The sequence below is a fragment of the Humulus lupulus genome, chromosome 6 (assembly GCF_963169125.1).
Source record: "Humulus lupulus chromosome 6, drHumLupu1.1, whole genome shotgun sequence".
NCBI lineage: Eukaryota > Viridiplantae > Streptophyta > Magnoliopsida > Rosales > Cannabaceae > Humulus > Humulus lupulus.
In genome coordinates, this window is record NC_084798.1 from 223,404,162 (window position 1) to 223,428,506 (window position 24,345).

Consider the following 24,345-nt stretch of genomic DNA (forward strand, 5'->3'; position numbering starts at 1 on the left):
TAGTATTTTTTATTATTTATATATTCAAACTGAAGTTTAATTCACCATTGAAGTACTATACATGTGTGTTTTTTTTATTAAATGTGATACCAGATAACAAATAAGTGATCAATAAAGAAGAAAGAGGCACTGATGATGAGTCTGTTGAACTACTACTACTACTACTTGTTTGTTAATGTTATTATGATTGGATCATTATTATTAATGACAATAATGTCCACACTAGCTTCACTTGCAAGACCAGGTTGCCAAGGCAAGTGTGGAAATGTAGATATTCCATACCCTTTCGGAATTGGATCATCCGATTGTTTTCTTGACGAACGATTCGAAATCTCCTGCAACAACAGCTCTCCCACGCCTGTTCTCAAACACACTCAGCTACACGTACTTGATATTTATTTAAGTCCTTATTCCGATTACGATTATTCCCAATGGATTGTGGTGAGAAACCCCATTAGTTTCTTCGATTGCGGAAACAAGGCAAGGCAAAAATCAGCAAATTTAACAGGAACCCCGTTTTACTATTTGAGTGACAATGTATTCATTGCAGTAAGTGGTGGTGTCCTTGCCACGTTCAAAACAGGGTCAGGCAACATGCTCTTCGAGAATGGATGCTCATCCAATAGTACAACAACTACATCAACTAGTCATAATATTATTGATTTTAGTAAGTGCAATGGCGTTGAATGTTGTATCACTTCCTTCCTCAGCCCTAATTCGAAGGTTGTGGGCGACAGCGTCGAAATCTCCATGGATAATGATTCTTCTGGTACTCCGGCAAATCATAGCCAATGCAAATATGCATTCTTGATAGCTCATAAGGAAATTGATATACATAAAACATTTGGTGATCTGGATTATGTTCCCGTCCGACTAAGTTGGTCCCTTAACAGTACGTATTTCGATGTATTTAAAACACATGTTATGCCATTGCCAACCAGAACTAGCAACTTCCGTTGTTGGACTCCGACGGAGGACTATGGTAATTTATTAAAATCCTCTTCAGATCGGATAGATCAATGTTCGTGCGAGTATGGACTTCGAGGGAATCCCTATCTGGTGGGTGGGTGTAATCAAGGTAAACCTCTCCCACAAATATTAATTATAATTGTATATAAATATTAAGCTTTCAATTACTATATATATACTAGCTAGATACAAATAATCTCCACGTCGGTAGTTAGTTTTATTTGTAAAATTTATCAATTATATATATATATATATATTAACTTTGTATTATTATCGTATAAATTTTAAATAAATAAACATTATATATAAAAAAATAACATAAACATATTAAATGAAAAATTAAAACAAAATGTTTATGATTTTTTAAAAATATATAAATATGATATAATAACATTTTTAAACATTAATGATAATTTTTTTAATAAAAATTAAAATTATGCATTATATATTATTATTATAATAATATTTTATAATATTTAATTTTACATTATTGTAAGTATTAAATGTCTAGTTTTATATTAAATATTATTATAATAATAATATTTTATAATATTTGAATTCATATTAATATAGTTAGTAAAAAATTAGGATTATAAATTATTATCATTATAAAATTTTGTAACATTTAAATTTATATTAATATAGTTATTAAATATCTTATATATTTTTATAATAATGATATTTAATGACATTTGAATTTGAATTTAAATTTATTTTATATATAGTCTTATATCAAATATAATAATAATGATATATTTTATAATATTTAAATTTATATTAATATAATTAATAAATATTTATTTTTCTTTTATTTTAAAAATATATTTTATTAAATATTTAAAATATTTAATTAAAGTTAACAAAATAAACAATTAAAACCAATAATTTCTTCACTTTTTAATTAGTCAGGACTTATTATTAGTTACAGTAATCTTTTTTATAGTCTATATATATAAAAATAAATAATTAATAAATTTTATATTAACTAAAAAAATTATGTGCTATTTAATTCTCTCAGATATGAATGAATGCATTGATAGAAGATCGTCTTGCCCTGGAGGCTCTACTTGCGTGAACACTTTCGGGCACTATCACTGTAGTTATAAACGCAGGGCCATCTTTATAGGTATGTCTAATGTGTATATATATATATTTATATTTATATTTATAATTTTCTTTGTGTGTATGTGTGATTATCTATTCATCATAAAATAATATTTTGTAGTGGTTAATTAATTTAAAACATAGTAAAAATTCATAATAGTAGTGCATCTAGGAATTCATTCCACCAAAAATAAAAATCAATAATAATATATATTGGAAATATATAATTGAACAAAGTTTAAAAATTACACGCATATATACAAATTAAATAATAAAATAATGTAATTGGGATAACTATTCTACTATCCTACTTTCATTTTTACAAAAAAATCTTATTCTTTTACTCACAAAATTAATTTTGTGAGTAAAAGAACTTTATTATATTATATTTTTTTATTAATATTTGAATAAAACTAGGAGTGAAAATATCTTTTAAATTTATCAATTTTTAAGAAATTATAGCACATTTTCAAAAGAAATAATCACATCTTAACTGTTAGGTAACTGAGATTATCAAAAAAGCGTAATAGGATGTATTTTTAATGCAAAAGAAAAAAACTTAGGAATTTAACTTCAACGTGTTGAGAAATTATATATTTTTACTGCTAATATTCATATATTTTAATCAATCATATTTTTAATAAAAATTTATAAATATATTTTATATCTACCGCAAATTTTAATTAAACAAATTGAGGCTATTTTGTCATAATAAATAATAAGAAAGTTTGCACCAAAACTACCCTAAAGTTTGAGGTTTATACACATCATAGACTCAGTCTTTTTTTTTAACAGTGAAAAATACCAGAAATTGGTCTAGTCACCACCTAACGGAGATCAATATGCAGAGAGTGACGAAATTACTATTATACTAACTTTGGGTATTTTTCCTGTTAAAAAAAAGATTGGATTTATGCCACGTACAATCCTCAAACTTTGGATAGTTTTGCTGCAAATATTCCTAAATAATATTTTTACCAAAATTAGTAAAAAAAACACAATTTTAACAATCATTGTTCAAAAAGATTAAATGTTTGATAAATTTCAATTTATCTATTATAAAAATTATATCAAAAAATTAAAGTTTAGAAGAAGAAAAATAATAATATTAAAAACTCAATTTAATTTATGCTTATTTAAAATTACAAACTAATTAAGAATAAATTTTTAAAAATTTCCATATTTCTATAAATGAATGATTATGTTTATTTATTCATACATGATAAACAGGTGTGGGGAGTCCTCTTGGATTATTAGTTCTACTTTTTAGTACATGGAGACTATATAGATTCATAAAGAAAAGAAAAGAAATTAAACGCAAGAAAGCATTTTTCAAACGAAATGGCGGCCTTTTGTTGGAACAGCAAATACACGCAAGTGAAAACAATGTCGATCAAACGAAGCTGTTCGAGTCAAAAGAGTTAGAGAAGGCAACTGATAATTTCAATATAGACAGAGTTCTTGGGCAAGGAGGCCAAGGCACCGTGTACAAAGGAATGTTGGAAGATGGAAAGATTGTTGCTATAAAGAAGTCTAAAATAATTGATGAAGCCAAACTCTCTGAATTCATCAACGAGGTTGTCATTCTTACACAAATCAATCATAGAAATGTTGTCAGGCTATTGGGATGTTGTCTGGAGACAGATGTTCCACTTCTAGTTTATGAATTCATCCCAAACGGAACACTTTCTGAGTATATTCATGACATAAATGCAGAGTTTCCTTTCACATGGAACATGAGATTACGAATTGCCACTGAAGTTGCAGGAGCTCTTTCATACTTACACTCAGCAGCTTCTTTTCCAATTTACCATCGCGATATCAAGTCTACGAACATACTCCTTGATGAAAAATTGAGAGCTAAAGTTGCAGACTTTGGTACATCAAGAACTATCTCCTTAGAGCAAACTCACCTGACCACTATAGTTTATGGCACATTTGGCTATCTAGATCCAGAATACTTTCAGTCTAGCCAATTCACAGATAAGAGTGATGTTTATAGTTTTGGAGTGGTTCTTGTCGAGCTCTTGACCGGACAAAAAGCAATATCAGCAACAAGGTCAGAAGAGGAAGGAAGAAGTTTGGCAACATATTTCATGATGACGATGGAGGAAAAGAGTAGTAGTAGCCTGTTCGACATTCTTGATGGTCAAGTTCTCAAAGATGCGCCAAAAGAAGAGATCTTAATTGTTGCTGACCTTGCAAAGAGATGCTTGCATTTGAGTGGAAGGAATCGACCTACCATGAAGGAAGTAGCAAAGGAGCTAGAGAGGAGGATTCAAGGCATTGATAATAAAGATTCTAAGGGTAGTCAACAACATAATTATGATTATGAAGAGCTAGCATATGCACCGCTTGAAATTGAAGACTACTCTTTGAATGTTTCCACGTCATCAACTTTTGATAGGAATGCTACTAGCTCCTCGTTGCATCAAGAGTTACCATTGTTGGAAGTGTGAACAAATAGTAATATCCCTTTTGTAGTACTCTTCACTTTATTTTCTTTTTGTTTCAAATTTGAGAGATCAATTATACTGTGGAATACTTTATTGGTTAATATTGTTAACTTTGGTTTCATCTCATTGTATAAGCATTGATATTATGTAATATAGTAGTACTCGTGTTTTTGTATGGTTTTGGCCTTTTCAATTTTCTAATTATTTCTTTTTATACGAATTTGTATTGCCAACTATCTAATGAATATGTTTTTGTATGGTTGCTTCACAGTATGCTTACTTTAGACAAAATCCCCTCCAGCACATTGAACTGCTTCTTAAGCTTTGCCCTTACCTACACACATAGAGTAACTAATGAGCTATAACGCTCAGTAAGAAAGCTAGTTACAACTTATGATTCTACTACCCAAAACAAACTTTGCATAACAGTAATGCACAACTGGAAACTCTAAACTGAGTAACATGTCTAGCATATTCACATAAATCTTGGTATTGCGTAACATACTGAAAACATATAACTGAGCCATCGTGTTATCTGTGGGGTCTTAATCCCCGTGTGGCCTCCACGACCCAGAGAATACTCACCTCCCGTACCAAAGGGGTACGCTCCGCTAAAACATGATGACTTTACTGACTTGGCGGCTAACCCCATTGATCGGACACATACTTTCTGAGAAAGGAGATATGAAACACATTGTGGGTACTGGCCAATGCGAGAGGTAGGGCTAAACGGTAAGCAACTGGTCCTATCCTCTCAAGGATCTGAAAAGGACCCACATACCTACATTGTCCAAAGCCACATGTATGGCAGTCCATGACTTGGGATATACCTGCACTCACCACCAATTAAGTTTGTCACATATTGAATACCAAATTTGATATTTTCTAATTGATATGAATGTGTTTACCTGAGTGGTGCAACGTGAAACTGCATCTTGGAGATTGTACTGATCTCTACTAGATGTTGTCCACTGGCCTCCGTCCATTCTGACACCAAATATAAAAGGATAATCATAAGTAAAAGACTCGAATAAGAGTAAACAAACATGTCAATTGTAAATTAGTATTGTCATTATGATATTTTCTGTTTTCAATAATGCTCATATGATACCCCATATTTTGAAAACATAGATATTTGGTATCCTAATTGATTATCAATTTGACCAAGCTGTCAGCAGTTATATATAATTTGTAACTTGTATATTGATAGTAATTTGATTAAAGTGGTAAAATTTTATTAATTAAATTTGAGTTTAGAGTACCAAATATGTACAATTTTAAAATACAGAGAAACAAATATGTACGATGTTAAAATGCATGGTAACAAATATGTATGATTTCAAAATGCAAGGTACCAAATGAATATTATTTGAAAATACAGGTACCAAAATAATATTTTGCAAAAACATATGGTAAGAATATTGTTATTATGTACTTACCCAACGACAAAGAAAGAGTAGCCATCCAAATGCAAGCTCTGTACAATGTCTTCATCGTTTTGGAAAACAAATTCGACAAAAGTTCTATAATCAGCTCCAAGAACTGCTGTGTCAAGGTACAATCCACCGCCACTAGGCCTATCGGCAATGCTTCCCACACGAAAACCTCCAAGTTTGAAGAAGTCAGCGACCTTAAGAGGAGTATCGATTGGGATGAAAGATACACTGTTGAATCCGTATCTTTGCTTGCCGTTTATTTGTCCCGCGGAACTTGCAAGTATGAAGGTTTTGATCAAGGGGATAAGACCATAGTGGTACGACCCTTGTGGGTTTGGTCTTGGCCCACTTGCTGTAAGATTAGTCCTGAGATGAATCAATATGATCCTTAATTATTATGTTTATAGTTTGGTTGATTAGCTATTATTATAAAATGAAGACTCAACTAAACATGGGTCACACACACATGGTCCTATTAGATGATGAGTAGGCCAACAATTATAATAATAAGGGAGAAATGAAATGAAGTACCTGATAGAGCGGGCCTGGTTCAAAGACCAATCAATTTGGATGGTGGGACCACCAGGAGGTGGGCCAGAGACTTGACCAGCAGAATTACTATAGTGAAGAACACCGGTTGTAATGAGGTAGTCAGGGCCAGTGGTGAAACGAGTGGAAACCACAATGTAGTAATCTTGTCCAGGCTGGTCTGCTGTCACCAGAACTGAATAGGATTGGCCTACGTGTACATCCAGGGAGGAGTAGGTGGTCTGAAGAGTATGTGTTCCCTCCACTTCTACCAACTTCATTTTGTGATTTTGAATGCGAAAGTTTAGGGAATTTTGCAGCCCAACATTTGAAATTCTAAGCCTGTAAGTTTTTCCTGTAATGGGAATATTTGTTTGTCTAAACCATGTCCAGCAATAAGAGTGCTCGTATTATGTTGCTTGTGAAGCTTAAGAGCTTACCTTGGTCAACAGTAAGAGAATAACTATTAGGTCCACGACCATTGATGAGAATTCCATCAGGAGAAGGAAGCTTCTTACCCCATCAAGATGGGCTTTCAAATCCTACACACAAACACAAAGTATAATCATCACTTACGTTACCATCTAATATAATCAAGTTAAAGAAGATAATTGTGAAATTGAATTGCGTGTCTTGGGTCATCTCCAATCCATAACATCATATATGGTGTTGCACCAACACTAAAACTAAAGAATTTTAGCACCATATTTTTTTTCCATTTCAACCACAACACCAAAAATTACACAAAAAAATATATTCTTTATTATTATATTATTTTTTTAATAAAATAATATATATAAGATATAAATATATTTATTTAAAAAAAAATGATATACACATATTAAAATAAGAAGAAAAAAAAGTTTTTTTGTCGTGTGAACAATGCTCAACATATATGCCATGGTAATGTTCACAAACGGCTAAATGAGATATAATATGGAGTTGGGTTGGAGGGAATATAGTATATATATATATATATATATATATGCTGTTTTGGGGTTGGAGTTGCCTTATGTATCACCTCCCTTGCAACTTGAGAGCAGAGCATGGTCAACTCATGAGAGAGACATTCTTTAAACGACTTGGACATGGTTGAAACGACAACTTTTGAAGGAGTTATATTTTGAGCATACTAAACGGTCAATGAATTAAAATTGTGTTCCATCCAATACAATGAATATAATCCTAACACTTAAATAATTTTAGAGATTTATTACCTTCTAGTAAGTATGTATACACTGAAGACAACACAAGTGACCCATTCAAACCATTAAATTAAATGAAGAGTAATGATGTGGCACACAAAATTTTCATGAAAATATTGTACAATATTTATTTATTTAAAATAAGATGCATTATTTAAAAAAGAAGTGTCACACTTCATTGTGTAATGTGTTGGGTATGAAATAAATAAGCATGAGCACCCACTTGGTGGTATTTAATTTCAAACTATCAATGTACCTATAAAAGTAGATCACATGCACATAGAACGACTAATAAATAATTTGTACAAGGAAATGTGCATACCGTGTGGTTGGACTTGTACCAATCCCCAATAAGAACAGTGTAATCACCAGCAGGGTCTGGAAAAGGAACAGGGATTCTTGGTCTGCTAAGGATTCTAATACCTCCAAATCCACCAGCAGCTTTGTGGAATGCAAGAGAAGGAAAATAGTAAAAGCTCCCAATCTGATCCTTCACTTGGAGAATGTATGTGAAATTCTTGCCAGGGGGAATTGGGCATGTGGTTCCCCATACACCATCTTCAAAAGAATTTCTCCTGTTTTGAATTCCATTCCTATAACCACACACAAAACGACATCACTCCTCTACCTGCCAAAATTTAAACCCCATCATCTAAAATAGGACATTATTAATTATGCATTGTTGTTTGAGCTCCCAAACTTTGAGGCAGCTAATAATGAATCAATAAAATTGGACTTAATTGATGGCTACCAAATTTGCATGTGCAAGTGTCTCATCTCATTTTTGGAAGCTACCGCAAGTAGCTACGCATTATTAATTCAGCTGGGAAGTCGGTGGCCAAAGTTATTAATTAAAAATACAAAGGGAAAAACCACTTATTTTTTCTACTTTTGATTCTGTGGTATCAGATTACCAGGAATAGAAGAATTTATAGAAATTCGAAAAAATACAAAAGCCAATGCCTTTTTACTTCTCCTACTCATAATTCTGCCACTGTTCCCTTTTTTGTCCACTTATAAAATAAAAATGTCACCATTAGACTTGCACCAGCTGTCGTTTCTCTATTATTAGAATAATCATGTTTTAACTAATGACAGCTAAATGAAAATGAATCTCAAGTGTCACTGTTCTAATACTTTGTTTAATAATTCATCTACTACTAATAATACCTACATTAAATTAATCCTACTTACACTTAGGTTGGTTTAGTCAATACTAACAGAGTATAGTCTAGATTTGGACTTTTGCCACTGATACTATAAACACCTAAAAAGCATGGTTTTTTGTGGGACCCTAATTGCAAACCAGGCTTTGTTTTTCTATAATTGAATTGATAATGAACCAACAAGATAGGAGTTTTTCTCGGCAGAAAATCTTTCCATTTTGCCATGATTGCGGGGAATTTAATATCATAAAGTGAAAAGGGAGTATCAGGTTACAGAAATCTGAAATTTCCAGATCTAAAAATAAAGTCATGATCAACCAGAATTTTCATAAAGCAAAATCACATGATTCACATGAATTATACCAAACAGTTCTCATAATCACATTGTGAAATAAAGGTATCAGCTTAAATGCTTCTAAATTAAGATTAGCTAAAAGCAAAATTAAGATTAGTACAGAGAGAGAGAGAGAGAGAATGGTTTAGTTTACCAAGAAAGGAGAAAAGGCTCGTCCAAGCTATTGTAAACATTGATAATGAGATTGTCATTAGTGACCGAATGAATATCTGGTCCTGGAAATTGTCCGTTGATAAGGATTCCCTAGAAACAAACAGACCAGAACGGTTTCACCACACAGTCAGATCAGATCAAAAAAAAATATATATGAAGCAAGGTAAGTACCTGTTGGCGAACACCGAGCGGGTAAATGTCACCATAAGTGACATTCCAGTCAAAGAACCTGTAAGGATCTTCAGCCCTAACAATGGCGAAGAGAGAAGCAGCGGCGAAATATAGCAGAGAACAGAGTTTGACTCTCGCTAAGCTTATGATCAGCGCCATGGAAACTGAATCAAATTGTTCAGTTTGCTTTGCTCTTCTAAAATTGGACAATGGTAAGAAATGAGTGAAGAAGAAGAAGAAAGGGAGAGCAGGTATTTATATAAGTGCTGTGCAGGAGAGAAGAGAAGAGAAGAAGACAAAGAAAGAGAGGGAAATGTAATTTTTTGTAAATAAAAACAAAATTAAAGAAACATAAAAAATAAAAAATAATAAAAAAGAGAGAAAATTGTGGTGTCGGTGGTCGGGTACTCTACTCATTATTTGTTAACAATATTTTTTTTAATTTCATTTTAAACAAGAATTTAATTTATTAATTTCTCTATTTCAAAATTAATATATCTATTATATATAAAAAATGTGTAGATAACCGAAATTTTTGATATTAACGGTTTTTTATATTTTTAATGTTAACTTTAACGGAATATTCTTATATGTAACAGAATATTCTTATATTTAACTGTAAACATCTCTTAAACTTAAATAAAATAAAATAAATAATTAAAAAAATTAAGATAAGATATTTTTTAGATATTTTACAATAATAATTATTTAAATATAATAAATAATTAAACAAATTAAAATATGATATTTTTGAGATATTTTACAATGATAATTATTTAAAAATAATAAATGATTAAACAAATTAAAATATAATATTTTTTAGATATTCTACAACGATAATTATTTAAAAATAATAAAATCATACATTTTATAACTTAAATAAAATTTAATTAAACTTAAACTCACTTATTATAATAATATCATAATAAATATATAATATAATCTAATGTGAATTAGTAACAAATTGCTTTTTTTTTTTTAAAACTAGTCAGAAACTTAAATTTAAAATACATATATAATATTTAATATTACATTAAATATATAATATATAATCTCTTGTTGTCACTCCTAAATTCAAAAAATAGAATAAACATAAACTTAAACAAAAATAAATAAATTATTTAATTAAAATAAAATATTTGTTTCAAAATTTATATGACATTAATATAAATTTAATAAAAATAATTAATAAATTTTATAAATAAAACCAAACAAATGTGCATATTGCACGTTGTTTATATCTAGTAATTTTAAAAAAAAGTGAAAAAAATGAATTTTTCTTTTTTTTAAAAATTAGTTGTTGGTAGTACATAATATATATAAAAAAATATAACATTTGGTACTTTGGTTTAGAAAAGAAAATTTAATATTTTAGTAGTAAATTTGATAATAAAATATTTGTCTATATAAATCAATTATGTAAAGGGTTTTTTTTTTTAAAGGGAATTTACTTATTTGGTACCCTATGTTTTTGCAAAGTATTATTTTGGTACCCTCTGTTTTCAATAATGCTCATATGGTACCCTGTATTTTAAAATTATACATATTTGATACCCTAGACTCAGATTTGATAGATAAATTTTTGTCAATATGATCAAACTGTCATCAGTTATATGTAATTAAGTAATTAAATTTAAATTTAGAACTTACATAATTGATAGCAGTTTGATTAAATTGGTAAAATTTTATTAATTAAATATGAGTTTAGGGTACCAAATATGTATAATTTTAAAATACAGGGTACTATATGAGTATTATTGAAAACAGAGGGTACCAAAATGATACTTTGTAAAAATACAGGATACCAAATGGTTACCTACCCTTTTTTAAATGATATTATTAGCTTTCCTTTTCTACTTCTTTGCCTCTTTTTCACTAAAAACCATTAAAAAAATTTAAACTATTCTCAAACCCAAGTATTACCTTCAAAAGTTGTGTTGTACTCTATTTTGATTGGTGGATGTATACCTCATTTTCTTTTGGATTCATTGTATTAAAAACCAAGACAAAACCCACCTATATAAAGTAGTAATGATACACACACTCTTAAATTACCTATACTTTTTCATATTTTTTCTCATTCACTTTTTCTAATAATTCCTCACATGAATGAAAATACTTTGGAAAATATCTTCTAAAAATTGACCTTCCTTAGGAACAATTCAATTCACATGGATTCAGCAACTATATGTCATTGCCAATACTACAAAGAACATGTACTTGTCTATTCACTTATCATTTTGGTGCACATTTTATATATATAATATTTGGATAACTATTTCATACCGCAGTGTATATATATATATATAATTTATTACAAGTTTACAACACAAATTAATTTAATATAGTATAGCATGTAATACTATTGACCTAAATGTGAAGTTGTTATACCCAGATTTCGAGCCATAGTAAATATGACCTCGAAAGCTGAGTTCGCAATAAATGGTCTCGTGAGGATTAGAGTGATCTAGGATTGTAAGTCGAGCCTGCAAAGTATGATGTATGATCTCGAATGCGGTGATCCCGAAATGACCTCGATCTCAAAAGGTAGCTCCGAGAACACCTTCATCCTCAGGAACTTCGGAGCATGGGTCTTGAGCTCGATGTCCCATCTCGACAGCAACGTTAGCTCGGGGAGATGTCAGTGGCTCGCACAATGACATGAGACCAGAAATGCTGGAGCCTTGAAGATACGCTATAACCACCTTGAATATCTACAAGTATTATAACTATGAGATGTAGCCCTCATTAATTTATGTAAATCCCCAAGAATTGTGGGATATTATTTAATACAGTTATACGCCCCCTGATCTTTGGGGGACGTTTCCTTTTATATCAGATTATTGGCATTTAAAGCCATTTATTTTTATTCACAAAAGAGTAACTACCCAAAATATGTGGGATAGTATTCTGCATCCTTCTCTATAAATAGAGAAGGCATGCACCATTGTAAAAGACCGAAATTCTGATCCTTGAGAGAAAACTCTGGAAAATTCATGCTAAAGAATTGTTCAGAGATAATCTTGAGATTAATAACAGAGACTCGTGGACTAGGCAGATTTAACTGCTGAACCACGTAAAAACTGTGTGTTTGATTCGTTTGTTTCTTTTGGCCATTGTCTTTAATTGTTTACGTGCTCTCTTCTTTTATCTGTTGATGAAAAACGGCGTCAACAGAAGTCATAGTTTAAGAATATATGAGATTTGAAAGTGAATGTATATGATCATGTTACACTCAAATTTTGAGAATAAATAAACTTTCTCGAAATGTAGGTTCGTAAAGAGTATGCTGAGGATTAACAAATATTAACATTATACTTGTACAATTGTCACAAGATTCCCTAGCTACGTTATTAGCGCTCGAGCATGAGTTTCAAGTTCGAAAGCGCCAGTTTCTTCCAAGAGATGAGTTCGAACGACTAAACAAGCAAGGAGGTGGCGATAACTGGAAAAATGGGTGGCCATGGCTGAATGTGTGATGAAGGTGATGACCAAATGGATGGTCACGTGTATGTATTCAAATGGTTACTAATGGTTACTATTAGTAACCATGGGACCAAAAATGGTAGTTGGTCCCAAAACTTTAGAATTTTGTCACAAGGCTCGGGATTAGTACCACAAAGTCTAAGCTCTTTTTCATTCATCGACCCTCAAGGTCGGTCAGGCATTAATACTCCTTGAGTCATTCAATGCTAGTATTTGATTAGATCTAATCTCTGTTGGCTTGCGTTGTAACGCCCTGGATAGCCAAGACCGTTACACTGTGTGTTTATAAAGTGTCAGACTTGCTAATCAAGTCATTTAATTAAAATCGTGTTGCAGAAGCTACAAAGGAACTAGGGTTAAAAACGTTTTGGTATCAAAAGCCACATTTTTCATTAAGAAACATTATCCGGTTACACGGGATCCCAAATAAAAAAAACCAGTTTAAAAATCGTTTATAGAAGTTGTAAGACTCAGATACAATAACCAGCCATACTAAGGCAAAACAAGCAATTAGGTAGTCCCTGTCCTGGTCCACTCCTCGATCGTGGTGATCGAACAGCTAGCTATGTACATTTCACCTTGGAGCTCTCCACCTCAGGCTTGGTCCAGCTTGCCCTTGCCTTTACCTGCACCACGTAGCACCCGTGAGCCAAGGCCCAGCAAGACAGCATAATAACATAGCAAGATCAGCAACACTTATCAAATATTTCACAATGCTCAACCAAGAACTCAACATTTCACAACATTTATCCAATCAGTAATAACAGTTTGTCATCCAGACAGTCAATCAACTATATTCACATCACAATATTCACGTTCATAACCAATAGATTGTCATATCCATCAAATAACATTCAGGTTTGGCGCCCTTAGTCGCACCCTCTATTTAACACACTGTCTTCGGCTCATTAGGGCCGCCCCCAGTGTAATACTCACTGACTCTGGCCAGCTTAACCAAGCTCAGTGATAAATAAGCTGCCTCAGCTCCCAGTGGCCGAGCCGCGCCTCAATGCGTAAATACTGATTCCGACACCCTTAGGCCGGTAATCGCATGTCCTATGGCATAATAATACCATCACACGACATGATATACAAATATAGGGAGCTCTTAGTCCCATCGTGTCCACGTGATTATTCATATTCACATAACAGTGCATACATACATAAGGAGCACTTAGTCCCAACCTAACCACATACTCAGGTGCAGCTTTCTTACCTTTCAATTCATTGGTTTCCGATACCACGAAGCCGCGAGCACGGTCCTCTACCCCGAGCCTCTCCAAAGTCCTAATCACAACACAAATGAAACATCCTTTGTCACTAATCAATACAAAGCTACCTTCCTGGAACCTAATCCACACTCTCGGGACCCCCAAAACCTTAAAACCATACCCCGGAGACATCCCCCGAACCCCCGGAGCAAAGGCCTAAAATTGCCAAAATTGATGTCCTGAAATTGGCCTTGTGCCGCGGCACCCAGCAAGTCAGGGGCCCCACGCCGCGGCACGCAAAAACTGTGCCGCGGCACGCCTTCGCAGGCCCAGAATTCTGGGTTTTCCTTCGCGTTTTTCCCGAGCCTAACTCACTCCAAATCACCCCAAACTCCATCCTAAGTCCCAAAACCAACTCTAGATCCTTAATAAACCCCACAGCAACCTAGAAACATCATACTCAAGCCCATTCACACAACTATTCCCAAGATTCACTCTTGAGTTTCATGCTTTGTAACTCAAACCATAGAATTAAAAACAACTTGAACCCAAACACAAACCACACTCCAAACTCCCTAAACCTTAACAAAAATAAGCTTAATAATTACACAGAAACCTTACCTTGAGTGGTGAGTCCAACCTCTAGCTTTAAACCTCCTTCCCCTTTGATTTCCCAATTCTAAATCCATACAAAACCAGCCACCAACTTGCTTCAAATCACATTCATTATCTAAAATTTCAGACTTAAAACTTAGATATACCATAATCAAAATCTTACCTCTGAGTATTCTTGGTCTAAGCTTGCTTGACAACTTCAATCACTCCTTAATTCTCCTTCCAAAAGCTAAATTCAGCCTCTCCCTTTCATCTTAGTTTTGTTCTTCCTCTAGGTCTCCCACATTCAGCATAAAGCCCCTTTCTCCAAGTGTTATACGTATTGTATTTTCCTTCAGCTCTTACTCATCTATTCCCTGCCAAAAGACTAGTTTAACCCTCCATTTATATCCCTTACTAACTAGACCTCAAGGGCTTACTTGTCATTTTCCTAACTTTACAATTCTACCACTTTCCCAATAAAACCTGTTACTCTCTATGGTTACTAACAGTTACGCAGGTTACCAAATCACTAGTTACCATTATCTAGTTTTCTAGGACCGTCCCGGCACGTGCATCACATTGGTATCGCAGCACCCACGTGGTACAATTCACACATCATAATTATCACATAAAATAATTCACATAGTCATATAACATGCTTAAAATCATAATCATGCATCTTAATCATAAAAATCATACATAATTCCCATTATGCCCTCCAGGCACACTAGTCAAGGCCCTTAAGCCTTATTAGCGAATTTGGGTCGTTACATGCGTGATTCACGCTAAGGCCGTTCTGACAAATAAATCAGCGCTACCTGACCTGTGTCCAGTATCACTGCCGAACCTGACAAATAAGTCACAGCTTCACAGCTGATACTAACACTTTTGTCGATTCTGTATTCAATCCATGTCCATATTTATACAATCAACATGCCTCACAAATATCCATGCATGTCACACTTTGGGTGCAGTTTTCTTACCTTTGTTTCGAGCTAGAATGAACAGAAGAACGACCTTTGAGAACGGTTTAGCTTTTAGTCCTTTAGTGGTTACCTAATCACAACACATATGGGTTACCATCAATAATCATGATAATCAAGGGTTCTCAAACCATTATCTAGCCTCCAAGAGATCAATCCAAACTAATCCAAGTAGTAAGGACACTCCCAAGGCCTAAAACTAGGTTCCCGGGGTCAAAACGAGCAAACGGGGCGAAAACAGGGTAAGGGCTGCGGCCCTAGCACCTTGGGCCGCGGCCCCCAAGGTTCTCTGAGGCTAGGGCTGCGGCCTGGGCCGCGGCGCCCAACAAGGCCAATTTCCTGACATCTGCTTCTTCAAACTAGGGCCGCGGCGCTCAAGAACAAGGCCGTGGCCCCCAACCCTGGGCCATTCCCAACCGCGTTTCTAACACTTCAAAGCCTCCAAAAACATACCTAAACATTCCCCAATCATCAAAACAAAGTTTCCAAGCTTCCCCATGCATCAAAACCCTCAAAACCCAAGGCTCGAACAAACCGAAAACTCAACAATTCACAAAATCAATTCAAAGCTTAGAAACTCGGAAAAACTCAAAACTTAAACTTCGATTACCTTCTATTGGGTTGTTTTCCGTCGAATCCTTCGGTTAAGAAGCTTCTAATCTTTCCTAGCATCGCTATGCCTCGATCTTCACTCGATTCCGACTCCTAGAACTCAAGATTTCGTCAAATGTGCTCCGGGTGGCGAAAATGAACTAACGAAGGGGAACGAGAGGTTTTCTATCGTATGTTCTATCTGATAAGCTACTTCAACCTTAAGTAACCTCAAATAAAACCTAATGATCGGGGTCCCGAAAACACCCCTGGGGACATTATAGTCAAAACCTCCAGAATTCCACCCTGATCTCAAATATTCCCAATTTATCACCAAATGAACATTTCTATTACCCCAAAATTGACCCCGTTATGGTAAAACCACTAATCCACTAAAAATAACCGTCTCATGTTGCTTAGCTCGAATATATCTCCATAATAATAGAATCTCATTCACAAATCATATCATGCACCCAAATACACAAATTACCCTCAACGGGCCAAATTATCATCACACCCCTGTAACTGTAAATATGGACTCGTATGCATGCATTTCACATCATATCATAATATAATCAATATATACATGCATTTAATCAATTAATAACATAATTAAGCAAGTATGGCCCTCCCGGCCTACTATTCATGCGGTTAGACACATCGGAGAATTTGAGGCATTACACAAACCGAAGGCCCAGCCTCATCTTTTCTCCTTGCCCAGCCGCTAGGTGTCACTGCCACAGCTCGCCATGCATTCCAGCACCACTTCTGCCATGCACCTCTTAACGTCCCAGAAGGCTCCAACGTCCCTCCTTCGGCCTAGCAGCTTCACTCCACGTTTCCCAGCAATAAGCAGCCAAGTGATGGACCCAAAACGGGTATGTTTAAAAATTTATAAATCGCAAGCGCACGAATCGTTCATATAGAATAGTGATCGTGTAAGCAAGGATGTCGAACCCAAAGGAGTTGTCTAAAATTGAAAAGAGAAAACTATTTTAAATCAAAAGTAATAAATTCTAACCTAGCTCCAAAAGTGATGAGTTTTAATATTATGAACATAAAATAAAAGATTGAAAAAAATAAAGCTATTTAAGAGAATAAAAATAAAGCAATAATGAGTTGAAAATAAGTGTTAAAAGAAAAGATTATTAAGATACTAGAATCCATAAAATGTAAGTTTAATAATATTTATTAGTATATTGATTCCCAAGTTTTAGTGATAGTTAAAATAATTTAAACTATCATTTTCTAAATAGATTTATAATTTTAAGTACAAATTACTTCTAAAAAGATAGGATTTTTCTTCACTTTTCAAAATTATAATTTCAAAGAATTTAGTGTAAATCAATCTAATAAAATAACAAATAAATCAATGAACATTATTTATAAGGCAAAACATAATATTTTTGTTCTAAGCATGGATGTGTACAATTTAATGACACATCTTACACAAAGAATATTATGTTTATGCACTAATGAAGAACAAAGTGTAAATATGTTCTAACAATCTAAAATACAAGATATTTAAGATGAAAGAAATATATGAAGAAGAAAAATCCATAAACTTGTTGCATTACAAGGGAAATCAACATACAACATAAATATTACCTAGTTACAAGTTGCTTCATTATGATCTTAATAATCTTATGAAAAAGATTAGAAGCACATAACTAGAGTAGAAATTACAAAATAAATGACATACATACTTGCAAAATGCTCTTGAAAAACCCAAAATGGAAGAGAGGATGGTAGAGAGAAAATGGGAGAAAGGAAGATGGTAACCAAAAATTAAGCACCCCCAAATGGTCTTGAAATACCATATTTATAGCCAAAATGAGATTATTAAAATAATCAATTTAAAATTAATTAGATTGATTAGATTAATTAAATAAAATAAATATGGTATGTAGGGGGTAATTGTAGGAGTGATGATGATTTTGGGTAAAAATTATGGGTAAAAAGTTGACATTTTGAACATAGGGGACAAATGGTACACTTAGGCAATTTTAGGCTCAAAATGGGAAAATGCAGCTATTTGGCTGCTGGTGGCAGGCGGCTGGCATGCGTTGGGCTTGTGGGCTGGGCCGAGTGGAGGAAATGGCAGCAGCTGGTGGCTGGTGGATGTCTCCGTGGGCCTGGCGCTGCTGGAAGAGAGATGGGCTTTGGATGTTAGGCTAGCCCGTTTTGCTGAGCCTGCTGAACGTGAGCTAGGCAATATTGAAGGACGTTTGGCCAAGGGGCTGGTTATATGATGGAAGTGATGCTGAATGGTGGAGGAGTTTGGGATAGGTGGCGGCTGGAGAATTGAGCATGGCTGTGAGGGAGAGGCAGCGGCAAGTGATGGCAAGAGGAGCTTCATTGGGCTGGGGCTGCTTATGGGCCTTTGAACAAATGCCAAAATTTCTTTACTTTTTCTACAAAAATGCCACTTTTATTTCCTTTTCTCTTCTTTTTCAAGCATAAAAAAATTGCAAAGTACATCCTACACAATAAGTAAATATTAAATTAGAATCAAATATTTTCAATTATAAAATAACTCATATTGATTCCATGAAAATACTAATTGAAATTTAATTTACTTTGGCAATTAAGTTCAATAAAATCACATTTTTTTTTCTTATAATCTAACAACACAAATTTCAAATAATTAAACTACAACATATTATAATAAAATATCTATAAAAACATATAAAAATCTAGAAAACTACAATAAGACTAATAAATTAAAAATTACATAAAAACTTAATAAGTTAATTAAAAACTCAAGAACTAAGTAACAATTAGCATATAAAATATGGTAAAATAACTCTATTTTGTAGAGTTATCACCAAGCTTCCTTTTTCCTTCAACAAAGCTACCCAACAGCCCAAACAAAGGCCAGCCCAACGCAGGCCCACTCCTTCCAGCAACATCTTCACGCCCAAGGATCCCAGCCTTTGGCCCAAATTGCAACAGCCCATCAGCCTTCTCTTCAACCCAGCCGCCCATGTGGCACGTTTTCATTGGCCAAAAATGGGTCAAAACCCTCTTGTGTCACCAACCATGTTTTGTGGGTATTAGGCTTTGTAAATTCCTATTTTGAGCTTTAAAGATCATGTTTTTGTGGTATTTTAGAAAAGGAGCATTTTGACTATACACAAAAATAGCTAGGGTAATATTAATAATAAGATTTGATTTTTCAAAATCATATTTTATTATTAATATTTTAGATTTATTTTGTAAACTCCATTTTGTTGTTTAATTTCTTTTTAGTCATTTTCTCCATCTATAAATAGGGACACTTTCTTCACATTTGGTATGTAATTTTTAGAGTAGAGAAACTATAGCAAAATTTCCACTCACTTTCTTCTCATATTTACTTCTTATAATTTTGTGAGAATTATGAGCATAATGGTCTAATCTTCCTAGAAAGGTTAGGGATGATTCCATATGCAAGTGATGTTATTTTGCTACTTTGATTTACTATGTTCGTAATGTAATATATTTGAGTTATTTATGTTCTTTCATCTCTATCTTTATTTTGTTATCTTTATTTACTTATGCTAATAGTATATAGGATTAGTCATGCACTTTCTATGTGCTTCTAATTAGTAAAAGTAATATTGATACATAATTTTATGTCTAATCTTCTATTGTATTATTGCCCTTGGGTATTTTGTCATTTTTAGATTTTTCATAAGATTAACATTGTGCTTTTAAAGTAAAGAACTTTATAACTCAAATGAACTTTTGTTTGAAAAACTATGGACTTTTATGTTAGATTTTCCAAGTAAATGTTGGGATGTGAACTATTTACTTGTGTATTTTTGTAAATCAAGTAGCCAAGTAACTAAACAAGCATATGGGTGAATCTTGAAACCTTTCATTTTCTCAAACTCTTGATTACATCTTACATTTATTTCACTTATCTCATTTCATGACTTTATCAAAAATACAATACCAAAATCTCAAACCTTTTTCCATTTACAATTTTATTTACTTCTTGTTACTAACTTTTTGTGTTATTTTCTACTAACCTTTTGATTTTAGGTTACCTCCTTGTGGATCGACTGCCCGATCATACTACAACTACCGCTTAGTGTAGTCACATTTTGGGCGTTAAACAGATACACTTGGGTTGGGAAAGAAAAAGCTTTACTATTCTTAAGCTTTACCAAACACTTGGAAAGTAAGGATTAGAGTATTTCAGTATTGAAGTTAGGCCATCTATAAGGTCAACAAAGGTACTCATATTCTTAAGTTCAATCCTGTTTGATTCCTTAGTTTCTTTAGTTTTCATTCAGGTTCTAACTTTTGTTATGGTTTTGTGGTTAGATTTTTAAGTTCTTTGAACTTAAGGTGTCTTTTCGGTAATATTTCTCTTGGTGGTTTAGTTCTAGTCTTTTCATCTCTTTCTTTTAAGAAATACTCACTATTCTATTGCTGGTTTTAGGAGTATTCCAAGCCCCGCATTTGTTCTCGCATCCCGGTTTTGGTAAGGAAAATATGCTAGATCTTGTATGTTTGAATGATATGTTATGTTATGTATAATATGTTATGATAAGTTTATGTTTTAATATGTTATGTTATGATTTACCCTACCTCAAATATTAGATAGGGGACGTAGATGTGTTATCATACACTACATATGATTTACCCTACCTTAAATATTAGACAGGGGACGTAGATGTATTATCATACATTATATGTGATCTAACATACCTCAAATATTAGACAGGGGACGTAGATGATTTATTACATGTCATAATGACAATTATTAGTATAGTCTTATATGGAATATGTTATAATATGTTTATAGTATATGTTATAATATGTTTTTAGTATATGTTATGATATGTTTATAGCATATGTTATGATATGATTTTATGTGTATGTTTATGGTGTTAGTAGTTTTTCCTTGCTGGGCATTAGGCTCATTACTTTATTTTTAGTATGATGCAGGAAAATGAATATGGAAGGCGGAAGGATTCTTGGTAGCTTGGCTTGTGTGTTGAGGGTGGATGGAATGTGTGGACTGCGTGTCGATTGAGGATGAAGTTATTTATTTTTAGTCTTTTAAATCATGTTTTTCCGCATTTAGTTTTGTAAACAATTTTCTTTAGTTTAAAATTATGTTTTATGTTTTAAACAATGGGTACCCATGCCATATTTTCTATTATTATGTATTTGATACAATATTTCGAGATTTAATAAAGTTATATTATTTCTTATGTATCTTTCCCAAAATAGTAGCTATGTATAGTAGATCTAATGGTCCAAGGTCTTAGAAATAGTTGGGCCATTACAAGCCTACAAGGTTCAAAACACCACCCTTGTAGACTAACATATAATCCCTAGTCTGTCTTAAATGTTTGAGTATATGTTTAACTGTTATTCAATGTTTCGGTCCTGAGTTTAACTGATACCTACTCACTACTCCCACTGCATAGCAGGTATCTGGTCTAGTACACAACATAGCATACATCAGACTTCCAACTGCAAATGTGTAAAGAACTTTTCTCATTGCATCTTCATCTTCAGGAGTCTAGGGAGACTGTTTTTTTTTAAAAGATGAATTCCACGGCGGGATGGTAGACGTCCTTTCTTGGAATTTTTCATTGAGAAACGTTCAAGCACTTTATCAATGTAAGTTGCTTGAGATACAGCTGAGAGTTTGTTCTTTCTATCCCTAATGATCTGGATACCTAGAACATAACTCGCTTCACTCAAATCCTTCATTTAGAATTGAGTGCTCAGCCAATTCTTCACATATGATAATTTCTTAACATTGTTTCCAATGAGTAAGATATCATTTACATGAAGAACCAGAAATACCACTATTTGATTTTCCCTTAATTAGTAAACACAAGGCTCATCAATATTTTGTTCAAAACCATAGGTTTTGATTATCTCATCAAACCTAAGATTCCAAGAACGAGAAGCTTGCTTAAGTCTATAAATGGACCTATTCAACTTGCAAATTTTTCATTCTTATCCAACTATTTTAAAGCATTCTGATTGATCCATATAAATGACTTGTTCATCAAGCTAAAATATGTCTTTTCATATAATTTATGAACATAAATATTGATTGATGACTTGACTACTGGACCACATCAAGTACTAGTCGATGATGGCTAGTATCTTCTAATAAATGGACCAAACACACACAATTAAAAAGGTAGGGTCTAAGCAAATTAAGTACTAGTCGATGATACATGGACCAAACACAGACAATTAAAAAGGTAGGGTCTAAGCAAATTAAGACTTTTTGTTTCCTCGAGTCTTCTTTCTTGGTTCAGCTAAGACTTTTCAACTGTGGATGTTTCCTCGATTCTTCTATATTTGCTACAAGTCTTTTTTTTTTCTTTTTCTTTTTTCCCTAAATTAATTTCATGTATCTTTGAAATATTATATATATTCTCACTAAAACACACATATACTCACACAAATATACCTTCCTAGTTTCTCATTGATGAAAAAATAATTAACACTTTCCTTGTCGATCTCTCTGGGAAATATAAAAAACGCTCGATCTCTTTTGGTAAGTAACACATAGACTCATACTATATCTTGCTGTTTCTTGGAAATAATTTTATCCCTCTATATTTATTTTTGATGTTTTTTAATTTCTTATTTATCTACTTTCTTCTCAATGTATAGTTTATTTTATACTTATGAGAAAGTAGAGTATTTATTTTAAATTTCTACACAGAATCATTCAATTCATTTCTAGATATAATTTATTATTTTGAGCTACAAGGCAAAGTAACTTGTACATATAACAGAATTCATAATTTTTAGTGTTATTCCCATAAATTTTCAAAAAGTTTGAGATTATTTAGAGTGTCGAAATCAAAATTTAAATAGTTTGTTGCACACATGTATGCTTTTTCTTTTATGTTTGAAATAAGTTGCTTGCACCAAAAAAATTCCATTATTATGTAGTGTAATTCTATAATACATCCCCAAAAGGGGCATACCATTACATTTTTCTTGTTTTCAGCACGTGAAATTTTTGTATCAAATAGATTTGTTTGATTCTTGGTTTTGGCACTACAAAAAATCTTAGTTTTAGTCGTAATAAATTTTGTGACTAAAGAAAAATTATCTTACCTATGTCATCACTAAGAAGTCTGTGGCTAAAAGTATTTGTAAAAAAAATCACAATTTGTTGTCACTAAATGTATTTTTAGTCACAACAAATTTTATCACTAAAAAATAATAGGTTGTGACTAAAACTACATTAGTGACAATTTGTGATTATGTATGACCTTTTCGTCACAAGTAATATTTTGTTGTTACTAAAAGTAATATTTAGTCACACAAAATATATATTGTGACTATAAAGTTGTCATTGAATGTTACATTTATTTGTATAAGGGACGGTGAATTATTCAAAATTTATAAAAAATTTGTACACTATCATTAAAAATTTGATCCATATGTGAAATAGTAAATAAATATATTGTATATTGTTATATAAAAAAATTAAGATTATAACTGGAAGCACGAAAAGTGTATCAATATGTCTCTTTCTTGGAACATACTATAGAAGTATCCTCTGATATTAGCACTCTATCATACTTTCCTTGATGATGTCCATAAATTATTTTTTACTTTTTTTATATGAGTACTCGAAATCAAGTTTTAAATTATATATTTGCAAGTTATAAAATATATATACAAGTGAATTTAGTAATCACTTCATGCTTTTTGATATTATATTAATATATCTCGGGTAAATACATATTTGGTATTTTGTGTATTATCAAAATACAGAATTGGTATCTTATATTTTCGGTAATACTCATTCAGTATCTTATAATTTAAAATTGTACATATTTGATTCCTGGACTCAAATGCGATCAATAAAATTTTATAAATATGACTAATAAATTGTTCTAAGTTATATGTAATTAAATAATTAAATTTGAATTTGAAATCCATATAAT

At 32.6% G+C, this 24,345-nt stretch overlaps 2 protein-coding genes and 1 pseudogene across 2 annotated transcripts in view; 2 read left to right on the top strand and 1 right to left on the bottom strand.

The window, feature by feature from the left end:
• Nucleotides 1-213: 213 nt before the first annotated feature.
• Nucleotides 214-4,956, top strand: LOC133786228 (wall-associated receptor kinase-like 9). Its single transcript, XM_062225429.1, has 2 exons — nucleotides 214-1,078; nucleotides 3,304-4,956. The coding sequence occupies exons 1-2, from the start codon at nucleotides 214-216 to the stop codon at nucleotides 4,530-4,532; spliced, it is 2,094 nt and encodes a 697-aa protein (XP_062081413.1). The 3' UTR covers nucleotides 4,533-4,956.
• Nucleotides 4,957-5,076: 120 nt separating this feature from the next.
• LOC133783563 (L-ascorbate oxidase homolog) lies at nucleotides 5,077-9,802 on the bottom strand (annotated as a pseudogene).
• A 13,048-nt stretch (nucleotides 9,803-22,850) lies between these two features.
• LOC133786233 (wall-associated receptor kinase-like 3) overlaps nucleotides 22,851-24,345 on the top strand; it is an 80,373-nt gene continuing 78,878 nt past the window's right edge. Inside the window, exon 1 of the mRNA XM_062225434.1 lies at nucleotides 22,851-22,934. The gene's annotated coding sequence lies outside the window, so the exon portion shown is untranslated. The remainder of the gene's footprint in view (nucleotides 22,935-24,345) is intronic.